The sequence below is a fragment of the Xyrauchen texanus genome, chromosome 8, assembly GCF_025860055.1.
Source record: "Xyrauchen texanus isolate HMW12.3.18 chromosome 8, RBS_HiC_50CHRs, whole genome shotgun sequence".
NCBI lineage: Eukaryota > Metazoa > Chordata > Actinopteri > Cypriniformes > Catostomidae > Xyrauchen > Xyrauchen texanus.
Window position 1 is genome coordinate 39986347 of NC_068283.1, and position 27737 is coordinate 40014083.

At 42.3% G+C, this 27737-nt stretch overlaps 2 protein-coding genes across 7 annotated transcripts in view; one reads left to right on the plus strand and one right to left on the minus strand.

Annotated features, from left to right (window-relative positions):
• The window catches only part of jmjd8 (jumonji domain containing 8), a 37529-nt gene extending 32199 nt beyond the window's left edge, over positions 1–5330 (plus strand). The window contains exons 5-10 of one of the 2 annotated variants that reach the window (XM_052131687.1): positions 1265–1361; positions 1475–1543; positions 1639–1758; positions 1854–1921; positions 2134–2268; positions 4541–5330. In XM_052131687.1, the coding sequence (XP_051987647.1) occupies positions 1265–1361; positions 1475–1543; positions 1639–1758; positions 1854–1921; positions 2134–2268; positions 4541–4621 (570 nt within the window). In that variant the 3' untranslated portion in view covers positions 4622–5330. The remainder of the gene's footprint in view (positions 1–1264; positions 1362–1474; positions 1544–1638; positions 1759–1853; positions 1922–2133; positions 2269–4540) is intronic. The other variant, XM_052131686.1, reaches the window with a different exon arrangement.
• Positions 5331–5351: 21 nt separating this feature from the next.
• Positions 5352–27687, minus strand: LOC127647445 (N-acetylglucosamine-6-phosphate deacetylase-like). Of its 5 annotated transcripts, XM_052131677.1 has the most exons (13): positions 27658–27687; positions 26736–26982; positions 19637–19900; positions 17159–17295; positions 16874–17013; positions 14258–14312; positions 13290–13502; positions 13059–13147; positions 12754–12898; positions 6783–6890; positions 6411–6479; positions 6190–6291; positions 5352–5479 (listed from the first exon to the last, which is right to left on the minus strand). In XM_052131677.1, the coding sequence occupies exons 3-13, from the start codon at positions 19717–19719 to the stop codon at positions 5406–5408; spliced, it is 1215 nt and encodes a 404-aa protein (XP_051987637.1). In that variant the 5' UTR covers positions 19720–19900; positions 26736–26982; positions 27658–27687; the 3' UTR covers positions 5352–5405. The 5 variants fall into 5 exon arrangements, with proteins under 5 accessions (XP_051987637.1, XP_051987638.1, XP_051987639.1 ...); XM_052131678.1 differs by lacking the exon at positions 26736–26982; XM_052131679.1 differs by lacking the exon at positions 26736–26982 and having other exon boundaries at positions 19637–19737; positions 27658–27681.
• Between the last annotated feature and the right edge of the window lie 50 nt (positions 27688–27737).

The window sequence follows — 27737 nt, forward strand, 5'->3', positions numbered from 1 at the left end:
TCATTTCAAATAAGAAAATGCTTGTTGGGACTACTGCATGTATACCTACATGGAATTAATCTTCTAATTAATAAAAAAATAAAAAATAACAATGTTTAATGTTGATATCATTCAGTTTTAACACTAAACCCAAAACACCTACAGCACAATAGATTACAATAGCCAGGGCATTTACCTTATTCTGATGACGAGTAAATATTGACCAGGCGAGGTTTTGTTTATTCAGTTGCCATGACAACTAAGTTTGTGCATACGCGCCTTCCAAGGACTTCTGAGAACAGAGCGCGAAAACTGAGCGCGAAATTGCGATGCTACTGTCTGATTCCATTCAGTTTTGCCTAATCCGGGCAGTAGCATCGCAATTTCGCGCTCAGTTCTCAGAAGTCCTTGGAAGGCGCGTATGCACAAACCTAGTTGTCATGGCAACTGAATAAACAAAACCTCGCCTGGTCAATATTTACTCGTCAAGTGCAAGTCAGACAGAAACTAAAAGAAGGAAAGACATTATATTTATTTTTATTTAAAATTTAACGAAAGTACATTCTACCAGCATTGCCTTTGCCATCGACTAGTAGATATGGCATAGGCTGGTATAGGCTATAAAAAGCTGAATTTGGTAAATATTTAAATAGAGAGAATTGTAACTGAGCAAAATAAGAGTCCTGAAATAATTCATTTCTTGTTAATAGTTAAAAGTCTCTCGTTATGCACTATATCTTAATTTTTTATTATTATTCTTGGGATTTTGGTTCAACAATAAAGTGATTTGATTAATGTTGGACTCTTGTAGTCTCTGCCTGTGGACGTCACAGTAACAAAAGGCTGATTTCGTTTTTTTAACATTCAATAAATTGATTTGAAAAATTATCAACCGATTAATCTCTTATCGGCTTTTTACACAACCTTTGTTATCAGTATCGGCAAATCCACTATCAGTCGACCTTTAGTTTATAGTTAAAAGTCCCACGCTATGCAGTATATATTCATTTGTATTTTTATTCTTGGCATTTTGGTTAAACAATAAAGTGATTTGTTTAACTGTGGACTCGTCTAGCCTCTATGCCTGTGCACGTCACAGTAACAAAAGACTACAAAAATGTTTTGACGTTCGATAAATCGATTTTAAAAACTATCGACCGATTAATCTCTTATCAGCATATGAATAATGTTCACGTGGGGAAGGTCAGGTGTGTATTTGTACTGATCTGTAATTGTTCTAGTTGATAAATTTCTAACAGCGTTGTGTTGTGATTGGTTGTTTCAGAATTTCCGCTTCCTGTGTTCCAAATCCAGTCTGTTGCGAGAGTACGGAGAGAAAACCGTCCGTCTCAGCACCGCCAATACACACTCATACAAGAAAGGTAGACTTAGGCAGCAAATGTAGACATTTACACAGTCTTTTGAATGCTTGTATAGGTCAGGATGACACGGAAGACATTTATTAATCTTTCTATTTTTGATTTCTGTTTAAAAGTGGATGTGCGGTTTGAAGAGTTTGTAAAGTTCCTGTTGACCCCTCAGTCTGAGAACACCCTCGGCAGTGGTCAGTACTGCACACAAACGATTCTTCAATCTTTACCCACCTCCGTTCCTTGTTACACTGTGCGTGATTATTTCATCCATGTGTGTTTATTCCAGATACGCTGTACTTCTTCGGGGACAATAACTTCACAGAGTGGCATTCTCTGTTTGACGAGTACAAAGCGCCACCTTACACTCTTCCTCAAATGAGTCCTGCATATAGCTTTGGGATTGCTGGTATGCACACACGGACTTGCCATTTCGGTATGTAGATTTAGTTATGGAGGGTGCATACACACATTTTTACACTTTACACAACATCTCTGCTGCAGGACCGGGTACTGGCGTCCCGTTTCACTGGCACGGCCCCGGCTATTCTGAAGTTATCTATGGCAGGAAGGTGTGTGGATCTCTGTGCTCATAAAAATGCATTATTTGGAGTGCTAATGGGCATAACCCAAACTGATTGTAGATCTGTTCTGTTACTCTGAAGAAAGGTGCAATTAATTTGGGTGGCCTCGCCCACAGGCTTATAATGGTTTATTGGGGTTATCAGTGGTTTAATGGCAAAGGCTTTGCAGCACTTGTCTGATTATGATGTGTGTATTCCAGCGCTGGATCCTGTACCCCCCTGACCAGGCACCCGAGTTCCACCCCAACCACACCACTCTCTCCTGGGTCACTCTCTCCTACCCGAACTTGGAGCACCACCAGAAGCCTCTGGAGTGCACAATAAGACCAGGAGAGGTTAACAAACACTACATTCATATTTACGTTTTCAAAAGTGTGCATTTTGAACACATTTACACACTTTATTTATAAATGAGCACGTTTCGATGCACGTTCTTATAACGATTATGCTTAATAAACTGACAACGTCTGTTGTCCTGTAAACACATTAAATGGCGTTGCTTTAATAGTGTAAGGCCATAAACAGAATCTACGCACCCTCATGCCATTTTAGATGTGTGTGACTTTCTTTCTTCTGCAGAACACAAATGAAGATTTTTGGAAGAATTTCTCAGCTCTGTAGGTCCTTACAATGCAAGTGAATGGTGACCAGAACTTTGACGCTCCAAAAAGCACAAAGACAGCATAAAAGTAATCCATTCAACTTCAGTGGTTTAATCCATGTCTTCAGAAACAATATGATAGGTGTGGGTGAGAAACAGATCAATATTTAAGTCCTTTTTTTACTATAAATCTCCACTTTAAAAAACATTTTTCTTCGATTTGCATTCTTCATGCATATCGCCACCTACTAGGAGTAATTTGTGTTCTGCAGAAAAAAGAAAGGTTGACGTCAAAAGCAGAGAATAAAGTGATAATTTCAAATCTCATGTGAGCATGTTTTTCTTGCTTTGTCAGATTTTAAAATAAAATTATCAGCGTATCGTTGTGCATGTAAACGGGCTCATTTCTGGTCATTTTCCATAAGGTTAACGACAACCCTGACATGAAAATGTGTAACACAATCCCACAAACTACATGGCTAGTTACCAAATAAATAAACGGACATGAAGTGTGTGTGTGTGTGTGTGTGTGTGTGTGTGTAAGTGTGTGTGTAAGTGTGTGTGTAAGTGTGTGTGTATATATACACACACACACACACACGCTTGTAGTCAGAAGTTTACATACATATAGAAATGTTCACAATTCCTGACATTTAATAATAGAAAACGTTCCCTGTCTTAGGTCAGTTAGGATCACTACTTTATTTTAAGAATGTGAAATGTCAGAATAATAATAGTGAGAATGATTTATTTCAGCTTTTATTTCTTTCATCACATTCCCAGTGGCTCAGAAGTTTACATGCACTTTGTTTTTATTTGGTAACATTGCCTTTAAATTGTTTATCTTGGGTCAAACATTTTGTTAATTCTTCCACAAGCTTCTCACAATAAGTTTCTGGAGTTGTGTCCCATTCCTCCAGACAGAACTGGTGTAACTGAGTCAGGTTTGTAGGACTCCTTGCTTTCACATGCTTTTTCAGTTCTGCCCACAAATTCTCTTTCAGATTGAGGTCAGGGTTTTGTGGTGGCCACTCCAATACCTTGACTTTGTTGTCCTTGAGCCATTTTGCCACAAATTTGGAGGTATGCTTTGGGTCATTGTGCATTTGGAAGACTCATTTGTGACGAGCTTTAACTTCCTGGCTGATGTCTTGAGATGTTGCTTCAATGTATCCACATCATTTTCCTTCCTCGTGATGTCATCTATTTAGTGAAGTGCACCAGTCCCTCCTGCAGCAAAGAACCCCCACAACATGATGCTGCTACCCCCATGCTTCATGGTTGGGATGGTGTTCTACGACTTGCAAGCCTCAACCTTTTCCCTCCAAACATAACGATGGTCATTATGGACAAACGGATATATTTTTGTTTGATCAGACCAGAGGAAACTTCATTGTCCCCAAGTACACTTGGAAACTGTAGTCTGGCTTTTTCTTTGGCAGTTTTAGAGCAGTGGCTTCTTCCTTGCCGAGCAGCCTTTCAGGTTATGTTGATATAGGACTCATTTTGCTGTGGATATATATACTTGTCTACCTGTTTCTTCCAGCATCTTCACAAGGTCCTTTGCTGTTGTTCTGGGATTGATTTGCACTTTTTGCACCAAATTACGTTCATCTCTAAGAGACAGAATGCGTCCAGAATTTGTTTCTGAAGTCTTGGCTGATTTCTTTTGATTTTCTCATGATGTCAAGCAAAGAGGCACTGAGTTTGAAGATAGGCCTTAAAATACATCCACAGGTACACCTCCAACTGACTCCAATTAGCCTATCAGAAACTAATTGTCTAAAGCTTGACATCATTTTCTGGAATTTTCCAAGCTGCTTATAGGCACAGTAAAAAAAAAAAAGTGTTTTAATGAATTCAACCTAAGCGTATGTACATTTCTGACTTCAACTTTGTGTGTATAATTTTATATATAAAATGTTTTGACCATAGAATGCTGTGATTGACCAATCAGAATCAAGTATTATTAAATAAGAGATTAAACAATGTTTGTGTTTGTGTAGGTGCTGTATTTTCCAGATCGTTGGTGGCATGCAACCCTTAATCTAGACACCAGCGTCTTCATTTCAACTTTTCTGGGTTGATGTTGTGGCACATCTGTGTTTACTTGAAGGACCGATCAGAACATTTGCTCAAGAGATCAACGTCCAGTCTGCCATCCTTCCATGGACTTGCATTTATTGTATAAAAGCTCTTTTTAATGAAAGAATTAGAAAATGTTTTTGTAAATTGTGTAAGATGTATTTCATCTGAAGAAAAAACTATTTGTATTACTAAAGCAAAATTTTTTTTATTGTACTAAAAAAAACATTTAAAGAATCATTCTTGATTTGTATAGACACAAAGACATTGAACAGAATGTAATATACACATTTTCATGGAATCAGTAAATGTCCAGTTTCACATCTGATTGGTAATAATATGTAGGTCATTATTAAAATAATTGGACCTTTGATATGTCTGTTCCACATCCTGAGCTTTGAAGCAACCCTCAATCCATAGGCACAGAGTGTAAACAATTCTGACCCTTGTTCAGATGCCGCAGCTTCATGAACATACAGTGTGCCATTATGGCGCTTGCACAAATGTGTTTGGCTTTTACACATGGATCAATTAATGTAAAGAAAATAAGGATTTTGGAAGGGTACATTATATTCAGGATCATCGTCCTCCTCAGAGAGAAAAAGGGAGTATGTATTTTTTGTCCATTTAGAAATCCACGTGCAATACTGCAGACATTGACTTCATTTTAGGACAAATTGCTTATGTTCCTCATTTTTAAATTGTTTTAAAAGCAATTTTCATGTAAGTCCATGATAGAAAAGGCTTCTCTATCGGGCCAATCAGAAGGCAGTCCACTAGATGATGTCACTTCCTCCAGACCTGCTGTCCAGCAATGTAAGTTTCTCTCACAGTCAGTGTGTCATCAAGCACTACAAAATCTGCAAAACACACACATAACTAGACATACTACTTTAATCATTTGTTTATGCATTTTATGAACAACAGACTAGAGGTTGACCAATATGATGACTAATGTAGTGGAAAAGACTGATAACCGATTAATCCGCCGATAGTTGATTTATTAAATATAACAAAAAGAAGACGTCTTAGTCTTTCCCTATTGTCATGGGAACAAACACAGATGCTACAAGAGTCCAAAATTAATAAAATCCCAGGTGCTGTTTGTTGTGCAACCAAAATCCCAATAATAACCACAACAAAATTAAGATTTGGAACATTTTAGCTATTAACAAGCCCGGAGCTTTTATTTTGAAATGTATGTGCTCACACAAACACGTAAGGTTATTAAAACATGCACTCCAATAATCATCTACAATGTATGACAATATAAAATCTACAAAATAAACATTGTCATATGAGCTGATAAAAACTATATGAGCAGTAATTCATCAACATTAGATCATCATTCATCAATATCAGCAATTGCTTGTCATAACTGTCCGATATTACAGTATAATATAAAAATGTTCCTTTTCTCTAGGGACACTGTCAGTCCAATTCGACATGAACTCAACAATCAATAAAAGTTATCTAAATCATTTTCAATAAAGTCCCTGCTTTATCTGTGTGTGTTTTTAATAAAAATCAGTGACGGTGACTTGGTTCCATTAAGACGTTGAGACTATACCTGCATCTGAGCCGTATTCCAGTGTTCCCTTTCTGCGACTGACACCCAGAAGCTGTGCAGGATGCAGCGATGCAGCGTCTAACGCAGCTTCTAGGGTACAACCTATACACACACCAACAAAACAAACCCTCAATAACAAAGACATACTCAGATGATTATCCTGTTGATAAACATGCACCAATGAGCATGCAAACACAATAAACCGACAAAATATTACTGACCTGACACCTCTCTGAAGTGTCTTACACACATGTCCATAGTAGCAATGCTGCCACACAAAGTTGTAGTGCCTGAAATCACAGCACCCAAAAACCTTAAACAACCCTAATACAATCATTCAGATCAACAGCAGCATTACCAGATTAATGTTACTAAGCATAGGGATCAATCCCTTTCAGTTTAGTATAAGTACTAAAACCTCCCATCTTATATCTCTCATTTGAGTTGAGTCTATTTTCTAAACTGAGCTAAATTCTGCAAGCCTAAAATGCTTACAAAATGTTATATTTAAACTCAGTGCCAACTGCTTGTCCATTATACATAAACAAATTAATTAATAATAGGATTATGATACAACTTTTATTTTGACAGACCTGCAACGTAGGCATGAAGGCCCTGGATGTCTATCTGCTGCTGTCCAAGTGTGTGTCGACCAGGTGGGAGACCCATCGCTGTCACAGCATCAGTGACCAACACCAAACCTGGAACACACACACACACACACATATATATATACATATACTGTATATATACTATACACATACATATATATATATATATATATATATATATATATATATATATACACACACACACATACATATGTGGCAGCGGGGGTGTGGTCGAGCACTCGTCTGGAGAGAGAGAAAGTGGTAAGTGTGCTTAAACCTGAGCAAAATTATGTCTAACATATGTCTCTAATTCCAGTGAGAATGGGGAGAGCAGCATATAAAAGGCCACGCCACTGCCAGACGAGAGAGAGAGAGCGACACGTCAGTCCAGTGTTGGTGTGTTTCCTGAACGTTAAAGAACGGCATGTCTTTAAGAAGTTTATGTTTATGGAGAGTTTTTGTTATTAGTAAAGCTACCTGAGTGAGCTCAGAAAAGCAGAGTGTAAAAACTGCTGAAGCAGAGAATAAAAGCCTTACCTTGACGATGTCTGTGCTTCCCGACTCATCCTTTCCCGTATAGCCGTTAAACTGGTGCCGAAACCCGGGAGCTGGATGTATGCCCCATGGAGTCCTCCCAGTTGGCCGAGATCCTCCAGTCCCTCGCCGGACTACATCAGAGCCACCAACAATCCCTGCTTGAGCTCCTCCAAGACCAGGATCGTCGCTTCTTTGAGATTCTGCGAGCTCAAGCAGAGGACCGTCATGCAAACCGGAGCCTTCTCGGCCAGGAGAGAGCCTCGGCAGCGATCCCGGACAACCGCAGCCCCCTGCCCCTACACATGCCAGAAATGGCTGCTGGTGGGGAACCGTGACATTGTGGGAGTCATCGATCAGGTGGTACTGGAGCAGCTTATCCTTCGTCTGCCAAAGGGAACGTCGCTGGAGGAAACTGTCGAACTCGCGGAGGACCATATAGTGGCACACCCGAGTGCGGAAGAGCTCTTTTCTTCTTCTCTCTCTCTCTTCCCCCTGCTCCTGTGTGTTCCCCCCTCACTCTGCTCTCTCTCCAGAGCCCATTCCTGCCCCACGGTTGATAGGTGCGGCCAGTGCCCCACACAAGGTGGTAGGCACACCCCCCTGCCTCTACAGTGTCCCGCCACTCTACCCATCACGTGGAAGTGACCATCAATGCAGGTGGCATCTGGGCCAACCTACTGGAGCTGCGGGAATCCGGGATCAATGCCCCGTTATGGAGCTGGGGATGGTGGTCCGGATCCCTGATGCCCCACAGGCTGCCCCCGAACAAGCCGGAGCATACCGGATACCAGTAAGGGGGGGGGTACTCACCAAGTATTGGTGGACACAGGTTTAAATCAAACCACTATCAACCAATGCTTGGTTCAACCCGGGGCATTGGGTACAGCTAAAATTGTGTGCATGGGGATATTCACAAATAACTTGTAGAGACCCTTGAAATTAAATTTCGGCGAACAAAACATAGAGTGGAGGCCACGGTTATTTCTTGCCTCAACCATCTGATTTTGGGGACTAATTGGCCTGATTTCAGGAACGTATTAAAGAGAATATGTGCGGATGGGTCCTGTGTAAAAGCGATGATGTGTGATATATGTGATGCTCTGGCAGAGGAGGCAGAGCCAGGGCCATCTTTGTCAGGATTACGTGAGGAGGGGAGAGGCTGTGGTCTCCCGAAGGGATTTCCCTTTGGAGCAGTCAAGAGGCAGAACCCTCAGGCACGCTTTGACCAAGTGAGAGTGATTGATGGTCAACAACTCCGGCCGAGTGTCGCACTTTCAGGACACTCAAGCAAAAGAAGATACAACCCAGCTCTTAATACCACAGAGCCACCAGGAAATGGTGTTCCAGGTGGCTCACTATAATCCGATGGCGAGTCACTTAGGGGAAAGGAAGACACTGAACCACTTAATAGCCTGTTTTTATTGGCCGGGCTTTGGCGGCGATGTCCACAGGTGGTGTGCTGCATGCCGTGAATGTCAACTGGTGAATCCACCAGCCACCCCAAAAGCACCATTGTGCCACCTTCCACTGATCGGGGTTCCCTTTGAGAGAATTGGCATGGACCTTGTTGGGCCATTAGAGTGGACAGCATGCAGACATCACTTTGTATTAGTCCTTTTATGTCATGGACACTACGCAAGCTTTACAAATGATTGGGTATTAAGGCGAATCGCACCAGAGTTTACCATCCGCAGACAGATGGCCTGGTGGAGTGATTTAATAAAACCCTTAAGAACATGATTCGTAAGTTCATGCATGAGCATGCTAGAAATTGGGATAAATGGCTCCACACCCTGTTATTTGCAGTACAAGAGGTCCCGCAAGCCACCACTGGTTTTCCCCGTTCGAGCTACTGTATGGGCAGCATCCGCGAAGCTTGGGAGGCGAGACCTCCAGATAGCCAGAATGAAATTCAGTACGTTCTAGATCTTAGAGCAAAACTCCACACCTTGGGGCAACTAACACAGGAGAATTTGCTCCAAGCTCAAGAACGACAGAGCCGACTGTATAACAGGGGAACTCGGCTGCGGGAATTTGCACCAGGAGATAAGGTACTCCCCACATCGTGCTCCAAATTACTCGCCAAGTGGCAAGGACCCTTTGAGGTCACATGAGGAGTGGGGGATCTCGATTATGAGGTTAAGCGAACCAATAGAGGGGGGAGCATGTCAAATATATCACCTCAACCTCTTGAAATTATGGAGGTAGGTGGACCGTGACATTGGCTATGGTATTTCCGGAGAGGGCGGAGCTCGGGCTAGAGGTGAATACAAAACCTAATCATAACACCCTGGTCACTTGCGGTGACCACCTCTCACCGAATCAGCTCGTAGGGGTTGCCAAGTTGCAACAAGAATGTGCAGACGTGTTCTCCACTCTACCGGGTCCTATGCACCTCATCCAGCACCACATTGAGACCGAACCGGGAGTGGTGGTACAGCCGTCCCTATCGCTTGCCCGAACACAAAAAGAAAATAGTTCGGGAAGAATTGAATGCGATGCTTGATATGGGGGTAATAGAGGAATCCCATAGTGATTGGTCCAGCCCGGTTGTGCTAGATCCCAAGAGCGACGGGTATATATGGTTCTGTGTGGATTATAGAAAAGTCAACGCGGTGTCTAAATTTGATGCAAACCTGATGCCCCGCGTTGATGAGTTGCTCGATCGGTTAGGTTCTGCTCGATTTTATTCAACATTGGATATGACAAAGGGTTATTGGCAGATCCCCTTGAAACCAATTTCCCGCCAAAAACAGCCTTCTCCACGCCGTTTGGATTGCACCAATTTGTGACGCTTCCGTTCGGTTTGTTTGTGGCCCCGGCTACATTTCAGCATCTCACGGACCATATCCACAGACCGCATGCAGCTTACGTCGCTGCCTATCTAGATGACAATTATCATTTACTGTAATGATTGGCAGCGGCACATGCAGCACCTGAGGGGATCAGGATATGTGTGTGTGTGTATATACACAGTATGTATGTATGCATGTGTTTATATATAGACAAATGTTTTTGTTAAGACTTTTGCACAGTACTGTGTGTGTATATATATTGCTGATTCTGATAACTAAGGTGGTGGAAAAGGCAGATAACCGATTAATTGGACTTACATTACTCAGCGAGTAAAGATGCTGACTACCAACCCTGGAATCGTGAGTTCAAATCCAGTTCGAAATATGTATGAACCACATTGGCCCGGTTGATAGGGAGGGTTGAGTCACATGGGATAACCTCCTTGTGGTCTCTATAATGTGTGGTTCTCGCTCTCGGTGGGGCAAGTGGTGAGTTGTGCATGGATGACGCGGAGAACAGCGTGAAGCCTCCACACCTACCTGAAGCCTACGCCACCACGAGGACTTAGAGCGCATTTGGAATTGGGCATACCAAATTGGGTAGAAAAAGGTATTTTTTGCCCCCACATTTTCAATTCCGGGGTTATTTTTGTCACCTTCAGTGGCATTTTTGCCACGAGACCTTGTTAATTTCTGACCCTGGTTCAGACCATACGCGTTCTTGCGCAAAAAAAACAAGATGCAGCGCAATAAGTCAGAACGCAGGTGTCTCGATACAGGTTTTTAACAGTGAAGTTCTTTTACGCCGTCTGCAAACATGCAAAACGTGCCAAAAACACATTAATCCAGCGCATTTTTTGTGAAAAACAATTGAAAGGAGAATAAAGGAAGCTTTATGAGGAGGTTTGAGCGAGGATGCACTGGTGGATTGGAAATCTTTTGTGTCGAACGCACCTGATGCACGCATAAATTCTTCTCCCCCTTCACATCTGAAACAATAGTTTTAATTCCTGTTTCACCGTTGTTTTAACAAAATGCAATTGTCTTCTTGGACAGTGCATCTTAAATTATTAGGAATTATTCTTAATATATCAATGAATTACATTTGAACAACATAACGGCTGGCGCTCTGAGGTAGGCTAATGCAGCGTGACAAAAAAAAAGCATAAGGTGATGCTCTGAAATGACACTTTAATGAGCGGGACATTTCATTTTACAAATACATTTCAATTGGATTCCTCCATCCTCATTTACTTTCCTTGCATCTTTTTATTGTATCCTAAGAGGGAGCTGACAGGAAGTGAAGGAAAGCGACAGTTTTAGAAATGAGAAGCCATAGACGAGAGAGTCGCTGCACTGTTCTTTTTTTTATTTCGTATCAACAACTGACAGTTAAGAACATAATAGATATTCAAATAGACATCATAAAGAAAGTTTGTGGATTACTAAAAGCCAAACATTGTGGAAAGTTTACAACATTTTAAAGTCATGTTCTGTATCAACAAATTCTGTAAAGTATATCAAGAGACAAATAAAGTTTGCACCATACACTGCAACAGTAAGGATACCTTCCCACTGGTTTACCCCTTCCCCCTTACCTTCCCCCATTTTTCTTTGCATGTCCTCGCTTGAATTTAGAATGCTTGATTATCTAATCTAGAATGTAGCTATCATATTTTAGCATGTAGCTAGGTGGTGTTAGCATGTTGCTATTATGTTTTAGCATGTAGCTAGGTGGTGCTAGCATGTTGCTATCGTGTTTTAGCATGTAGCTAGGTGGTGCTAACATGTTGCTATCATGTTTTAGCATGTAGCTAGCAAGGTGTTAGCATTTTGCTATCATGTTTTAGCATGTAGCTAGGTGGTGTTAAGATGTTGCTATCATGTTTTAGCATGTAGCTAGGTGGTGTTAACATGTTGCTATTATGTTTTATCATGTAGCTAGGTGGTGCTAGCATGTTGCTATCATGTTTTAGCATGTAGCTAGGTGGTGTTAGCATGTTGCTATCATGTTTTAGCATGTAGCTAGGTTTGCTATCTTTTGCTATCATGTTTTAGCATGTTGCTAGGTGGTGTTAGCATGTTGCTATCATGTTTTACATGTAGCTAGGTGGTGTTAACATGTTGCTATCATGTTTTACATGTAGCTAGATCGTGTTAACATGTTGCTATCATGTTTTAGCATGTAGCTAGGTGGTGTTATCATGTTGCTATCATGTTTTACAGGGTTGCCAACTCTCACGCATCTGGCGTGACACTCACGCATTCAGCTTCAATCTCACGAGGCTGAATGCGTGAGTGTCACGCCAGATGCGTGAGAGTTGGCAACCCTGGTTTTAAGATAGCTAGATAGATGGATGGATAGATGGATGGATGGATGGATGGATGGATGGATGGATGGATGGATGGATGGATGGATGCATGCTGCTGTTATACTGTAAAACCAAGCCGGCGACAGAGAAATAATAAAACTAATGAAATATCGACATTGATAACGATAGTTCTACTATCAGCACTGATTAATCAGTAACACAGATATACTGGTCTACCTCTAATGTGTGTTAGGTTTAACCTAAATTGTTATGCATATACATGTTGTGGTGTGTTGTTTGTGTGAATACCTGCAGGATGAGCTCTGTGTGTGATGCGCAGTGCAGCAGGGTGTGTGTGTATCCCGTCTGCAATCATACCGTAGTAAACTGTCCGTCCGGGCGGTATGCGATCACTTGTAAGCAATCCTACAATACCTGGGTCCCGATGATGAAACTACAAGAGCACACAGCAAATAAAATCAACTTCTGAGTCAGTATGCATATATACCAAATGTTTAGTTAATGCACTAGTTTTATGGTTTTATTTTATGTAAGATTAGTCGGCAAATGTATGTATGTATGTGCAGGTGTCAGACTGTATGTGTGTTACTAACAGGCAACATGGCATTAAATAAGTGCGTGATGAATGAGGCTCCATTCAGCACAGCCTCTTCCGCCTGAGAGAGATCAGCCATAGAGTGGCCTAGACAGAGAAACATGATATATTTTTTGCACACACAAAATGTTTGAAAATAAATCTAGGCTGGAAGAAACATCGGTTTGATAGGGTTGATTGCTGAGGCCATGATTATGGCTCCTGGATGTTTTTACCGAGCAACGCGTACCTACTGACACTGCTATGCCTCTTCCTGCCAGTTCACGGATTGCTGCTTCACTATTGGCCAGTTCTGGTGCAAGTGTCACTATGGCAACATTCTCCAGGGGCCCATAGGTCTCCATCAGGTCGGCCACACCTCCTGCTTTAAAAGTGCGGAGGAACTGAGGAGGGTGGGCGCCTCTCTTCTCTTTACTTATAAATGGTCCTTCAAGGTGCACGCCTGATAAAAATAAAAAAAAAAAGGATGATAGGAAAAAATCAAGGGCAAGTAAGAAAGTGAGATCTAAAGGAATTTCCAATGCTTTTTATGCTAACTAGGCAAGATGCAATAAAAACAATGGACAACAGCACATTTTCTTGGTTGCTTTGTTTCTATTTCTGCTGCAGTGTGCTAAGTAACCCCACCTCAAATCTCATTGGTCCAAAATCCCAATGCATATGTACATAAAACATAAAGGGCTCTATTTTCATAACTGCGCTAGCCGCAGCACTACACGCAACGACCGGGTGCAACATTTCCCAATTTTCATGAGAGCGCTAATTCTAAGTGCAATTTTTGTGCAAGCGCAACGTGCAAGTGGGTGTGTTCGCACAATCTGTGGGTGTACGTGCGCAAACTGTGTGTGTATTGCGTTAATGAAGTGGCACAAAGTGCAATTTTCTGCCTCAAAAGTCTCAACGCATGCTTGTACGAAAACACCAAAATTTAATGGCAATGCCCACTGAATTAGCACGTATGATGTATCGCATTGTGCTACTCTTAAGTCATGGCGCTCTTAAAATAGGGTCCAGAAATATCTTCTGATTGGCTGTGATTAAGAGATGTTGCGCAGCAGTTTTGCATTCAACATGGACAGATCGCTTGTTGCATCACACCTGGTTAGGACATGGTGTGTGACCAATACAAATACTAAAATCACAACACACATTAGTTTAAATTAGAGGGAGAAAAAAAGAGAATAACTCTGAGTCTACCTAAAACTCCGGCCCCTTCAGGTCCTCCATCCTGAACTCTGAACAGTGGGATCACCTGTGGAGGGACATTAACAGTGCAGAATGTACACAAACAATTTAACTGTGTGTCTATGCCAAACCTAATGTGTGATGTTCATTTAGTTTAATGTACAGTATATTTACATTTGCAGATTTGCACATAAATAGTTTTTTTTAGTGCTTGGGATCGATGCCTTTTTCAGGCATTGATAATCAGAAACTTTTCCCGATGATTATTGATATATGTAAAGCAGTTCAATAGAAAGGAGGAGGCGAGAACCGGCTTGACGACATAAATAATATTTTAATGATTAACTTAAACAAAAGACAACAACACACACGACGGACATGTCCGTAAACGATCTCTCTCTCCCGCACAATACTCCACAGTCGGCCTTTATCCCTCTCGGAGGCTTGATTAGCCTGATTAGGGACCGGGTGTGTAGAATCACGACCCGGCCCCGCCACAATATATATGTATATATATATATATATATATATATAAATCTGCATTTGTCAGATATAAACAGGGTGAGTGGCAGGGTAAATTAAAGGGGGTCACACTGCATCTGGTGGACACTGGATGCATCTGGTGGACGATATGGCGTGTTCTAAAATTCAAAACAATTATTTTCTACGAAGGTATGCACACAATCTTAATAATTGTGTGTGTATGATGACTAGATCCATAACTTAGTTTGGATTGCCACCTGCACTGCATCAATGCATACTGTGTTGTGAGGCTGTGCCTTGTCCGCTTCTCAGTACATGTTATATCACCCTCTTGTGGTCTCCCAACGCCATTATGCCAGACTACATTAAATGAAAGGCCAACTTAGTACATTGGAAAGCATGCAAATTAGGCTTCTAATTTAAATGTCGGCTAATGTTAATTTATCGATGCCTCAAAAATATATTGATAAAATAACATGCCAATCAAAAATCAATATATTGATATTTACACATGTAAATATACAATATTTTACACTTTTTACATAATTTGGCAAAATTACATTTGTTGTCCTTGAGCCATTTTCCCACAACTTTGGGGGGGATGCTTGGGGTCACTGTCCATTTGAAAGACCCATTTGTGACTGAGCTTTAACTTCCTGGCTGATGTCTTGAGATGTTGCTTCAATATATCCACATAATTTTCCTTCCTCATGATGCCATCTATTTTTTGAAGTGTACCAGTCCCTCCTGCAGCAAAGCACCCCCACAACATGATGCTGCCACCCCCATGCTTCACAGTTGGGATGGTGTTCTTCGGCATGCAAGCCTTTTCCCCCAAACATAACGGACATTTCTCCAAAACACAAGATCTTTGACCCCATGTGCACTTGCAAACTGTATTCTGGCTTCTTTATGGTGGTTTTGGAGCAGTGGCTTCTTCCTTGCCGAGCAGCCTTTCAGGTTATGTTGATATAGGACTCGTTTTGCTGTGGATATAGATACTTGTCGACCTGTTTCCTCCAGCATCTTCACAAGGTCCTTTGCTGTTGTTCTGGGATTGATTTGCACTTTTCGCACCAACTACGTTCATCTCTAGGAGACAGAATGCGTCTCCTTCCTGAGGGGTATGATGGTGCTTATATTTGTGTACTATTGTTTGTACAGATTTGGAACAGGCATTTGGAAATTGCTCCCAAGGATGAACCAGACTTGTGGAGGTCCACAATTTTTTTTTCTGAAGTCTTGGCTGACTTCTTTTGATTTTCCCATTAGGTACAGCAAAGAGGCACTGAGTTTGAAGGAAGGGATTAAAATACATCCACAGGTACACCAACAATTAGCCAATTAGCCTATGCGAAGCTAATTGCCTTAATGCTTGACATAATTTTCTGCAATTTTCCAAGCTGCTTAAAGGCACAGTTAACTTAGTGTATGAAAACTTCTGACCCACTGGAATTGTGATATAGTCAATTAAAAGTGAAACAATTGGGGGCCTGGGTAGCTCAGAAAGTAAAGACGCTGACTACCACACCTGGAGTCATGAGTTTGATTCCAGGACGTGCTTAGTGACTCAAGTCAGGCTTCCTAAGCAACCAATTGCCCCGGTTGCTAGGGTGGGTAGAGTCACGTTGGGTTAACCTCCTCCTGGTTGCTATAATGTGGTTCTCGCACTCGGTGGGGTGCGTGGTGAGTTGTGCATGGCCGCCGAGCATAGCATGAGCCTCCACATACGCTAGGTCTCCGCGGTAACACGCGCAACCAGCCACAAGATAAGTTGCGTGGATTTATTGTCTTAGACACGGAGGCAACTGAGATTCATCCTCCGACACCCGGATTGAGGTGAGTGACTACGCCACCATGAGGACAATTGGGAATTGGGCATTCCGTATTGCGGAGTGACATGAAACAAAAAGTGAAACAATCTGTCTGTAAACAATTGTTGGAAAAATGACTTGTGTCATGCACAAAGTAGATGTCCTAAATGACTTGCCAAAACTATTGTTTGCTAATATTACATCTGTGGAGTGGTTAAAAAATGAGTTTTAATGACTTCAACTGTATATTAGTAGTTGAGTGATATTTTTGTGGCAGTGTACTTGACGGCAGACAGACAAATCAGGGCAGTGATTGGTGCATGGTTTGTACCTGATGGTATATGTTTGGTGGAGATGTGACGAGGGTCGGGCAGAACGACGTGACACCATGCTCTAGAATCTTTTTGGCCACCACAGCCAAGCCTCCTCTGATGTCACTGCTGGCCTGTGAGAAGTCTATGCCATATCCACCTAGTGAACAGGAGAGATTGGCTTAGCACTGACATCAATGTAAACATTGAATTGCATTGTTATAAAAACTCAAAAGGACACAGTAGCATTTTTACACAAACTGCATAAGTGATGTGGTTTCAGATTCCAATGTTTGTGTTTTTACCATTTATCTGTACGTCTATGAACCCGGGTGCAATGATTTTATTCCCGCAGTCAACTTTATGATCTGCGAATCCTTCCTCATCAAAGAACAGTTTCTCTGGGTTGAGGATCTTTCCCTCCCGAACCCACAGGTCTTCCCTACAAACACACATATGGCAAAATATATACGTGTCACATTTATCACAGGGCTGCCACTGCTGTAATTACACTATAACTCCATTTTTATGATGTTATAACAACACATATATAAACATATATATATATATATAAACAATAAAGCAAAGCTTGCAATTATTACATCTAATTTAATTTGTTTTCTGTCTATGATGAAGTAAATATGTCTGATTTATATCAGTGTTTCTCAACTGGTGGGTCATGACCCAAAACTGGATTGCAGGTCTGTTCGGTTTGGGACATCAGGGAGAGAGAGCGATGTCATGGTTCTCCCTCCATTTAGAAATTTCGGGCCACCGAGGCAAATTTAATGATTATCTTGAGTTTGCCGCTTTATACAAGCTAAATACGATTTTCATGTTCAATGCGATATTTTAGCGGCGTGATTGAAGCCTGTTTCTGCGCGAATTTGGCATGAGCCATCACAGAACCACTCGCACCAATGATCTACTCTGTGCATTGAGCTCAAGGGCTTTCCTCGATATCGTGCTGCACACCACATAACTGATTTTTGTATAACGTTTTTGTATAAAGTTCTCACGATTTTACCTGTGATGTATTGAAAGCACAACAACACGTGTTTTTATGTTTTACCTTGTGAATTTAATAGATTTTTGAAAATACTCATTTCAAATGATTCCAACACTCTCCAAAAAAGTTGGGACAGAGAACCAGACAGTTACATCTGCAAAACATCAGCATAGCTTCTAATAACACTTATTAAGCATTTGGGCACTGAAGACACAAGTTGGTTAAGTTTTGCAATTGGAATTTTTCCCCATTCAGCCATTATACAAGTCTTCAGCTGCACAAATGTACGTTGCTATATATTGTGCTTCATAATGTGCCACACAGTCTCAATTGGAGACAGGTCAGGACTGCAGGCAGGCCAATCTAGCACCCACATCTCTGCTTACGCAGCCATGCACCTGTAATCTGGGCAGTATATGGTTTGCCTTTGTTCTCCTAGAACATGCAGGTAAGTCCCTGGAAAAGACGGTGCTGGATGGCAGTATATGTTGCTCCAAAATTTGTACATATTTCCTGCATTAATAGTGCCCTCACAGATGTGCGAGTTACCCATGCCGTGGGCGCTGACACACCCCTGATGCTGACACTGGCTTTTGGAATTGATGCTAATAATAGCTTGTGTGGTTTTTTCCCTCTTTGGCCCGAAGTCGGCAGCACTTTTGGACAGTGTTGATGTACGGCTTCTGCTTTGCATAGTAAAATCTTAACATGCAGTGGCGAGTGGTGTTGGCTAACAAAGGTTTACTAAAGTATTCCCAAGCCCATGTCATGATATTCATTACAGACTCATGGCGGTTTTTAAGACAGTGACGCCTGAGGGATCGAAGATGAACATGCGCATTTAGAAGGGGTTTTTGTCGGCACTGAGATTTGACCAGATTCCTTGAACCTTTTAAATATATTGTGCACTGTAGAGGATGAAATGCCCCAAATCCTTCCAATCTGTCTTTGAGGAACATTCTTGTGAAAGTGATGGATTAAACAAAATTCCCTTTTTGTTTTTATTGTCATTTTTCATACTGTCCCAACTTATTTGGAATTGGGCTTTGTTTAATGTATGATTATTATTATTGTTGTTATTATAGAAAGACTAGCTACAACACAATGTGTCTTACCTGTGCTTATATGGCATTGCACTGTAAATATAAGGGCAAGTATATAAATTAAAGTCTGGACTCCAAGACTTATGTACAAAGATGTTGATATCACCAACTAAAATAATGTAAATTGATACAGGCCCTTATACTTTAAAACCACAAACCAAAATATGCAAGATGAAAGAAAATGCACCCCAGGCTACATTAAATACAGGCTTCTTTATTTTACTCTGTTGGGTCGCGATATGATGTCCAATGTGAAATCTCTCCACCCATGGATGCAAAATAAAACAATTTGGCCTGCACAATGTAGTGAAGCTTATTCCAGATTGCCAGTTTTATGTCAAGCTAAGGGTCATTTAGAATTTGTTGATGTGTTTATTTGACAATATCTTGGTACTCTGGACATCAATATTTTTTTATGTTGGCAAATCAGTAGCAAAATGGTTACTATGTGTGGTTCCAGTGGAAATGCAGTTGTATTGCAAATTCATGGATATTTATAATTTGATATCGACTCAATATAATGAAGTAGTACTTGTTGCAATGAAGCCTGGTACCTTGATCCATAAGAACTATGCATGGGCGCTTGCTTTGGTGTTGACACCCCTCATAGTCTGCATGCCACCCCATGAAAACATTTCTAGACCCGCCCCTGTCCATTGCTTTATGTTTACCTTTGCAGCTTGTGGTCTTTCAGGATCCTGCAGTTCACATACTGTGTTATCGGGGCATCAGAGACACTCTTATTGGACGGCATGTCTCCTGAAATCCCAACCTCATGTAACGGGCGTGCCTTGTCTTAACTGTTTGTGTTAAATTTAATGCACGTCCATCAACCCTTATTTATTCTGCGTTGTGTTCTTGTAGTGTTGAATGAAGACTCAAACCACGACCAACTGCTGGTTGCCCTTTTAATGAAGGCAGAACAGCGGATTTATCTGTACAAATCAACAAAAAAATACATAAAACTCGTCACATGCAGTCTCCTCCACGCAGTACATTGATTTCAAGCTCCTCCTCTCAGCTAAGGTGGCGCAGACTGAGAGAAGCACATTAATGACGACCTCTTAAAGTGACAGTACAGGTATTAACAACATAACCTGGAAACAACATCTAGGCATGCATATAAGCAATAAAACACATCTTAAACATCTATAAAACAATGTTCATCAGGATTTGGTGATATTTCAACCATAAAAGTAAAGGTATAATTTCAACCTGGTTACATTCACCCCTCCTGAAATTCACCAACATCCTGATAAAGTGGAGTCTCGGGACTGTAAAGAACACATAGTATGTCTGCTACTGACACAATCTGAACCAAATTAAATAAAAAAAATAGACCTAGTCCAGTCAACTTAGAAGTCACCTCACATACAAGGTTCAGGGAAGAAAGAGGTTGATCAGGTCTCTGAATCCCCTTAGATCAATGCGACGCCTGATACGCCACACAAATTTGGCCAAAAACACTTGTCCTACATACATTTTCAAGTATCAATGCTCATAACGCAGTCCAAAAAAAAATAATACATACACATATATATCTATATATATATATATATACTACAATAACATCAACATATATCAAGACTCATATCTGCAAAACTTTATGAACGACTCCCAAACAAAATGTTTGAACCCCTCAAAAATGGTTTCTGAACCATGGACTCTATTAGTCTGTTCACTGATTTCACTACTCTCCCTGCACGTGTTCTAACATGACCATCAGCTGTGGTCTGTGTGTTCGGGTCAATGTGAACCAATGTGTCAGCATGTGGTGAATGTGAAATATCTGATCGTGGTGCAGGTGAAATGGATGGGTAATCAGCAATGGCACCAACAGGACTGTGAAATGGACTAGACTGGTCCAGCTCTTCTGAATCAGCCGACTCAGATTCAAGTTGGACTTGAGGTGACAAAACTGTAAGACTCTCACAATCTCTGGAATTTGACAGGTTCTGTGCCCTGTCATCTTGAAGCAATAACTCAGACACTGAAGATATATCATCACTACAGTCTCCTGAGTAGACTCCTCACTGACAAAAGACTGATCATTTGCATGGTTATCCTGGCTCTCAACCATTCCAGAGATTGGCAAGAAGTTGACCTCCAACAAAAGATTTCTGTGCACAACTCTTGTGTGTCCCTCTGCATCCTGTATTCTATATACATGGATATTGGGATTTGCACCAACAACTGTGTACACTCCATCCTCCCATTTGTCAGCCAACTTCCTCTTACCTCGTTCTCCTTTATTTGCTACCAAAACACGATCTCCCACAGAGAGGTAAGTACCCTTGACTCGTTTGTTATACTGCCGGGCCTGGTGCTGTTGCTCAGTGGAAGAATGTTTCTGAGCGATTTCCATAGCACTTTTGAGGCAAGAAAGCAGGGACTTGGCATATGAGTCATAGTCAACAATCCCTGGGTCGTTCAAAACACTCCTAAACATAATATCCACCGGCAATCTAGGTACACGCCCAAACATCAAGAAGAAGGGAGCGTAACCCGTAGTCTCATGAGCGGTGGCGTTATAGGCAAATGTGAGTGTCTGAATTTGTTGTGGCCACTGATGTTTTTCCTTAAGGGGAAGGGTACGGAGCATGTTCCCTAAAGTACGATTAAATCGCTCTGTTCCCCATTTCCCATTGGGTGGTAGGCTGTCGTATGAGACTTTGCAACACCAACTAGACTAAGGAGTTCTGCAATCAAGTTGCTCTCAAAATTTGTGCCCTGATCAGTATGTATTCTCTCAGGGAAACCGTAAACACAGAACACATTGTCCCAGAGCTTCTTAGCAACTTGCTTTGCCGTTTGATTGGCACAAGGGAATGCATGGGCAAGTTTGGTAAAATGGTCGGTGACCACTAGGACATCCACAGAACGCTGCTTACTATCCTCCACGACCAAAAATCCATGCACACTAACTCCATCGGGCAGAACTCTTGATGCTCTCTAGGGGAGCACGAGCAGCAGGTTCTGGCGACTTCCCAAACACACACCTTTGACAGCATCTAACATGTGCCCTCACATCCCTCTCCATATCAGGCCAATAAAATCGCTGCCTTGCTAGTGAGAGAGTACGATCCTGACCTTGATGGCCTGCCAGATCGTGTATGCCCAACAATGTCTTTTCCTTTAGACTCAAAGGCAACACATATTGAGATCTTCTCTGCTTGGACACAGGATCTCTCGACACCCGATACAACATCCCGTCATGGACTTCCAACTTGTCCCACTGCTTGAACAATCTGAGGACAGTCGAATCAGCGCCATGCCTTTCCCGCCTTGATGGTCGCTTCCTTGCTGCAATGAAAGGTAACACCTTAGAAATGCCGGGGTCTTGCTCTTGACTCAGCTGCAGCTCCTGAGCGGAGAACATGGGCGTAACATCCTGACCACTCGACAGCTGTTGGACGTGTTGGGCCAAGTAGAGTGCCCTGGATTCTGCTGCATCAATCCAGTCACAGTGTGCCTGACAAAGAGCTCTGATCTCAGCTGAATCACATGCCACCTTGAATGTTGGATGGTCCCCTGATCTGTAGCGTTGAGACTGGCAGCTGACCCTGAAAGCATCCTGCACAGAATCCTCCTCTATCCCATTAGCTTCCTGAATCAGTGTGGGATATGGTTCTTTCAGCAGCCTCTGACAAATGGGCTTTGTAAAGGGGTCACGACTCAAGGCATCAGCCACCACATTCCTTTTCCCGGGCAGGTGTTTGAGATCAAAGGAGTAAGATGCAAGCTTAGAGACCCAGCGGATTTCACATGCGTCAAGCTTTGGCTTTGTTAGAAGGTATGTTAGTGGATTATTATCCGTCCAAACTGTGAAGCTACGGCCTTTCAGCCAGTGACTGAACTTTTCACAGACACTCCACTTCAAAGCCATGAACTCCAGTCTGTGAGCTGGATATTTCCGTTGTGACGCACTGAGGGTCTTGCTTGCAAAAGCAACTGGTCTAGCCTTAGACTCTCCTTGTGGCACTTGAGAGAGCACTGCTCCAAGTCCGTTCAATGAAGCATCGACTGACAGAATAAATGGCTCATCGAAGTCTGGATGAGCCAGCACAACACATCCCAACAGCATGGTCTTCAACCGATCAAAAGCGATTCCACATTCCGCCGACCAGTCTGCGGGAGTAAGCTTGCGATAGGCCCCTGAAGGCTTCTTATCTCTAGCTGACCGTCCCCGCCTCTTTTGTCCAGCCGTAAGTGCAAACAAGGGCTTTGCAACGGAGGAACAGTTTGGGATGAAATGTTGGTAGTAAAATACCATGCCAAGGAAAGATTTGATTCTTCGGGAGAAGGCGTGCACTCATCATGCTCCATGAGGTCTTTTACTGTCATCCTGTTGATGACCTCCACTTTGTCAGGATCGACTGCTACACCTTCGCCACTAATGACATGTCCAAGGAATCTGACTTGTTCCCTAAGCAGATGGCACTTCTTTGGAGCTAGTTTCAAGTTATTCTCCCACAACCTCTGGAACACTGTTTGGAGTCTGGACAGGGCCTCATCCTCTGACGATGCAAAGATGAGAAGATCGTCAAGATAACACAGGAGTTTTGTGAAATTCATGTCCCCAAAAATCCCAATCATCATCCTCATGAAGGATGCTGGACTGTTACACAGTCCCTGTGGCATCCGATTATATTCATGCAGTCCAAGTGGGGTTGTAAAAGCTGTGTACTTCTTGTCATCCTCGTGCATTGGGATGTTGAAGAAGCCAGAAGTGAGGTCCATTGTGCTAAAAAGGCAATTGCCACCAAGAGCAGCCAGACAGTCAGACTGATGCGGCAAGGGATGGGCGTCCTTTAAGGTTCGGGCATTCAGCCACCTGAAATCAGTGCAAATCCGCAACCCACCATCCTTCTTCCACACCATCACCAGTGGTGAAGCATACTCGCTTGAGGATTTCCTGATAATCCCCTTTTCCTCCATATCAGTGAGAACCTGCCTCAAATTCTGATAATGGGCAGGAGGGACTCTCCTGTATGGCAAGCGAAAAGGGCGATCATCGGTGAGATGAATACGGTGTGTATATCCCTTGACCTCACCACAGTCCAATGAGTGCTTAGAGAAGATGTCTTGATACTCAATTAATAGCTGTGCGAGCCTAGACTTACAGTCTTGACTGACCTGACAAGAATCTATGTCAACATCATTGAGACCCAACTCTGACAGGCTTTTAGCCAACTGATCAGCTAAATGGGCACTGGGCGATGTGTCAAGTTGCCGTTGCGGTATGTCATGTACTTGTTTCTCCGTATGAGATTGCTGTATTACAATGTCAGGCTGTTTGCTGTCAACGTCTGGGTGTTTTTCTGAAGGCACATGTAGACCCTGAGATGCAGCTAGATCCTCGATTGCCAAGCATGGAAACACATCAGCCAATTTGCAATTTCTCTTCAATGTGACAGCTTTGTCTGATGGGTTAACAATTGTCATTGGCACCCATCTATCACCCCATAGAGGTGTAACAAGACGGCCCACTAGAACACCTCGTGGCATGGCTTTGGAGTTGGTTGGTTCTACTACAACAGTGCTTCCAGGTGACATTGGCACGCTATAAGGGAGTCTACCCCAAACCAAGTGTTCATGCCTGGGTAGAAGCATCACTGCTTGGGTGAGCTTGACAGTGCCTATTTTTCCAGGAACCTCACTCCCTCTCCATCGCTCAACATTGGTGAACATCGACAAGAACTGTTCAACATCGGGATCAGACTGATGCTCAGGTCTGTAAGCCATGCGCCAATAGTCATTATCACTTTTCAGAACATGAATCACGTGTTTGATGACATTTGAGCCCAATATGAGATCATCATGCTGACCAGGCACAACCAAGGTAGGTACAATGAAGCAAGTGCCGTAAAGTTGCATCTCTAAGTCATAAAAACCCTCAGGTCGAGTCTGCAGACCACCACAGCCAATCAAAACTATATTTTCTACAGAGTGCTGCTTCTCGGGCAAAACACCACTAGAGCTAAGTTTCTCCACCGCATGTTCACTGATACTACATGCCATAGAGCCAGAGTCCAACATGCCTTTAAGCTGCACACTGTGATTGACAAGGACAGTAGCATAAAACAACTCGCTGAATGTTTCGATTTTCTGTGTGGCTTGAATGACTATTCGGGTCCCCTTAGGTGCTTTGACACAGCAGTCCTCATATAAGCGAGCTGGGTCATGTTCTTCAGAGAGGGATTCATCCACAATACCCACACCGCCCCTCCCAAGATGTGGGTTTTCTAGTTTAACTGCTGATCCAGTCCACCAGCTGTTGGAAGGTTTAGAGCGGCGCTGGTTGGTCTGATCAGGGCAGTCCCTCTTCCAGTGTCCAGGTAATAAGCACTTTAAACACCTGTTCTCTCGCCTGCAGTGAGACAATGTAGAATGACCAGAATCCCTACAAACCCTGCACATTTTTTGAGAAGAGTGAGGCACTGTGGCTTGAAATCTGGGATTAGCCGGCACTGGTGTATGCTGTGTAACCAGTCGGTCTAACAAGTTCACCAAACTCCTCATGCAGACATTGTCAACACCTGCAATCGGAGATGGCACTGACGGAACAGTGGTGTTTGGGACTGGTGTATTGTCAGCCATAGGCAGATGAGACTGGGAAAGGACTTTGTGTTCTGCTGTGCTCAGCTTAAGTGGCTTAACAGTCGCAGCCTGAGTTTTCTGTCCCTGCATGTGCTCATCAAGCCTCTCTTGGATCTCACATGCTGACCATTTCTCTGCAGACTTGAACTTGAAAACACTTGCAAGAGACCTGTCTGGGCAATATTTGATGAACATCATACTGACTTCATGGCCCGGTCATCAATGCTTCGACCCTGCCTTCTCAGATACTCATCCGCTACATCAACTGTTTTATTTAATCGAATCCAATATTCCATAGCATCTTCACCTGGCATGGGCAGTGTATTGTAGAAATCTGCTAAAGGCATGCTTGAGTAAGTCAGTTCAGCTAAAGTGTTGTTTTAGAATATCAAAAATCACATAGGGATTTGCAGCATGATCAATAGATGTGTTGTTACGCAGCTTTATCCTCACCACATCCCCTGCTTTGCCCATAAGCTTTGCCAGGACTTCTTGTGAATGTTCAATCACTGGAATAGCTCTTTTTTTAAATACAGAGTCATAAGATTTTCCCATTCATGAACTGTGAATTTGTCTGAGCTATCACCCCTGAATATAGGAGGCTCTCTTACATCTGACTGCATGACAACCTTAACGTTAGGCAAAGTCATCTCTGAGGGCTGCACAGGAGTACTGGTGTTGTGTGTGCACTTGTCAGATTGTAACTTAGCTGTAATGGACTCACCTAGCTTCTCAGCTAACTGTGTAATGAGTGAGCCTATGTCTGGATTATGCTCAACTTGACTTGGCATAGCACGATCCACATAACGTGTAGAGGTAAACTGTGGGGTGTGTAATGCTGTGACACTAGGCCCTGGTGTTCTGGATTCTAATGGTCTAAAAAACAAACCCCTCCCCACACCAAACTGGTCTTCGATAGAGTCACGCTCAGCATTGTCAACTACACCCTCTGCAAAATATGTGTAACCCTCTGCCATATTTCAGTCACTCCATACACAGAAGAGTAAAAAAAACAATAAAATAAAATCTTAATGGTTAAACCAGAAGAGCACAAAGATCAACTCTAGATAAATCACATCTATCAGCAATAAGTGAATATCATTAAAATGCTCTCTTAAATGCTGTTATATTGAAGACGACAAAAAAACAGGTTGCAGTCCAAGTGAATACCTGACCACAGTAAAAGTCAATGCAGCTTCCCACGCTGAACGAGCTGACGTCGATCTCCAGACCAATCCTTGAAAGGTCACGGCACCATTGTAACGGGCGTGCCTTGTCTTAACTGTTTGTGTTAAATTTAATGCACGTCCATCAACCCTTATTTATTCTGCGTTGTGTTCTTGTAGTGTTGAATGAAGACTCAAACCACGACCAACTGCTGGTTGCCCTTTTAATGAAGGCAGAACAGCGGATTTATCTGTACAAATCAACAAAAAATACATAAAACTCGTCACATGCAGTCTCCTCCACGCAGTACATTGATTTCAAGCTCCTCCTCTCAGCTAAGGTGGCGCAGACTGAGAGAAGCACATTAATGACGACCTCTTAAAGTGACAGTACAGGTATTAACAACATAACCTGGAAACAACATCTAGGCATGCATATAAGCAATAAAACACATCTTAAACATCTATAAAACAATGTTCATCAGGATTTGGTGATATTTCAACCATAAAAGTAAAGGTATAATTTCAACCTGGTTACACTCACAATCAAACACACACTAATGAGAAATATGAGAAATGTTAGGGCTCCAGATCACCTATGTGACATCTGATTCATCCATGGGTCAGCTTCAAACCACATAGAGATCAACGTTATATATATCAAATTGATATATGATACAATATTTAACTTTAAACTGTTTTGAGAAATCTTCCATCTGTACAAAGACAATCAGATTCCATCAACAGGTGCATTATGACGTTTATGCATCATTTAATTCAAAATGACAAGGCTTTTAAAACGGCTGACCAGCAGACGGTAAACAAACATACCGGAGAGAAATAAACGGACGCACTTATTAAAGCCAATAGATTTACACGAACTGTTCACATATTGATCAAACGAACACGTAACGTTATTCACATACTTTTACTCTGGTTCTGTCCGCGCATCAGTGTGGTCCTGTAGGAAGTCCCGGAGCAACTTGTGTCACGCGCACTGTCAGCT

Excerpts from the sequence above, each read along its gene's own strand:
- LOC127647445 (XM_052131678.1), bottom strand. The coding sequence starts at position 19,719 with ATGCCGTCCAATAAGAGTGTCTCTGATGCCCCGATAACACAGTATGTG. Across the intron at positions 17,296-19,636 it reads AAAGACCACAAGCTGCAAAG|GGAAGACCTGTGGGTTCGGG; the intron begins GTAAACATAAAG and ends GTGTGTTTGTAG. Across the intron at positions 13,148-13,289 it reads AGGCATAGCAGTGTCAGTAG|GCCACTCTATGGCTGATCTC; the intron begins GTACGCGTTGCT and ends TTCTCTGTCTAG.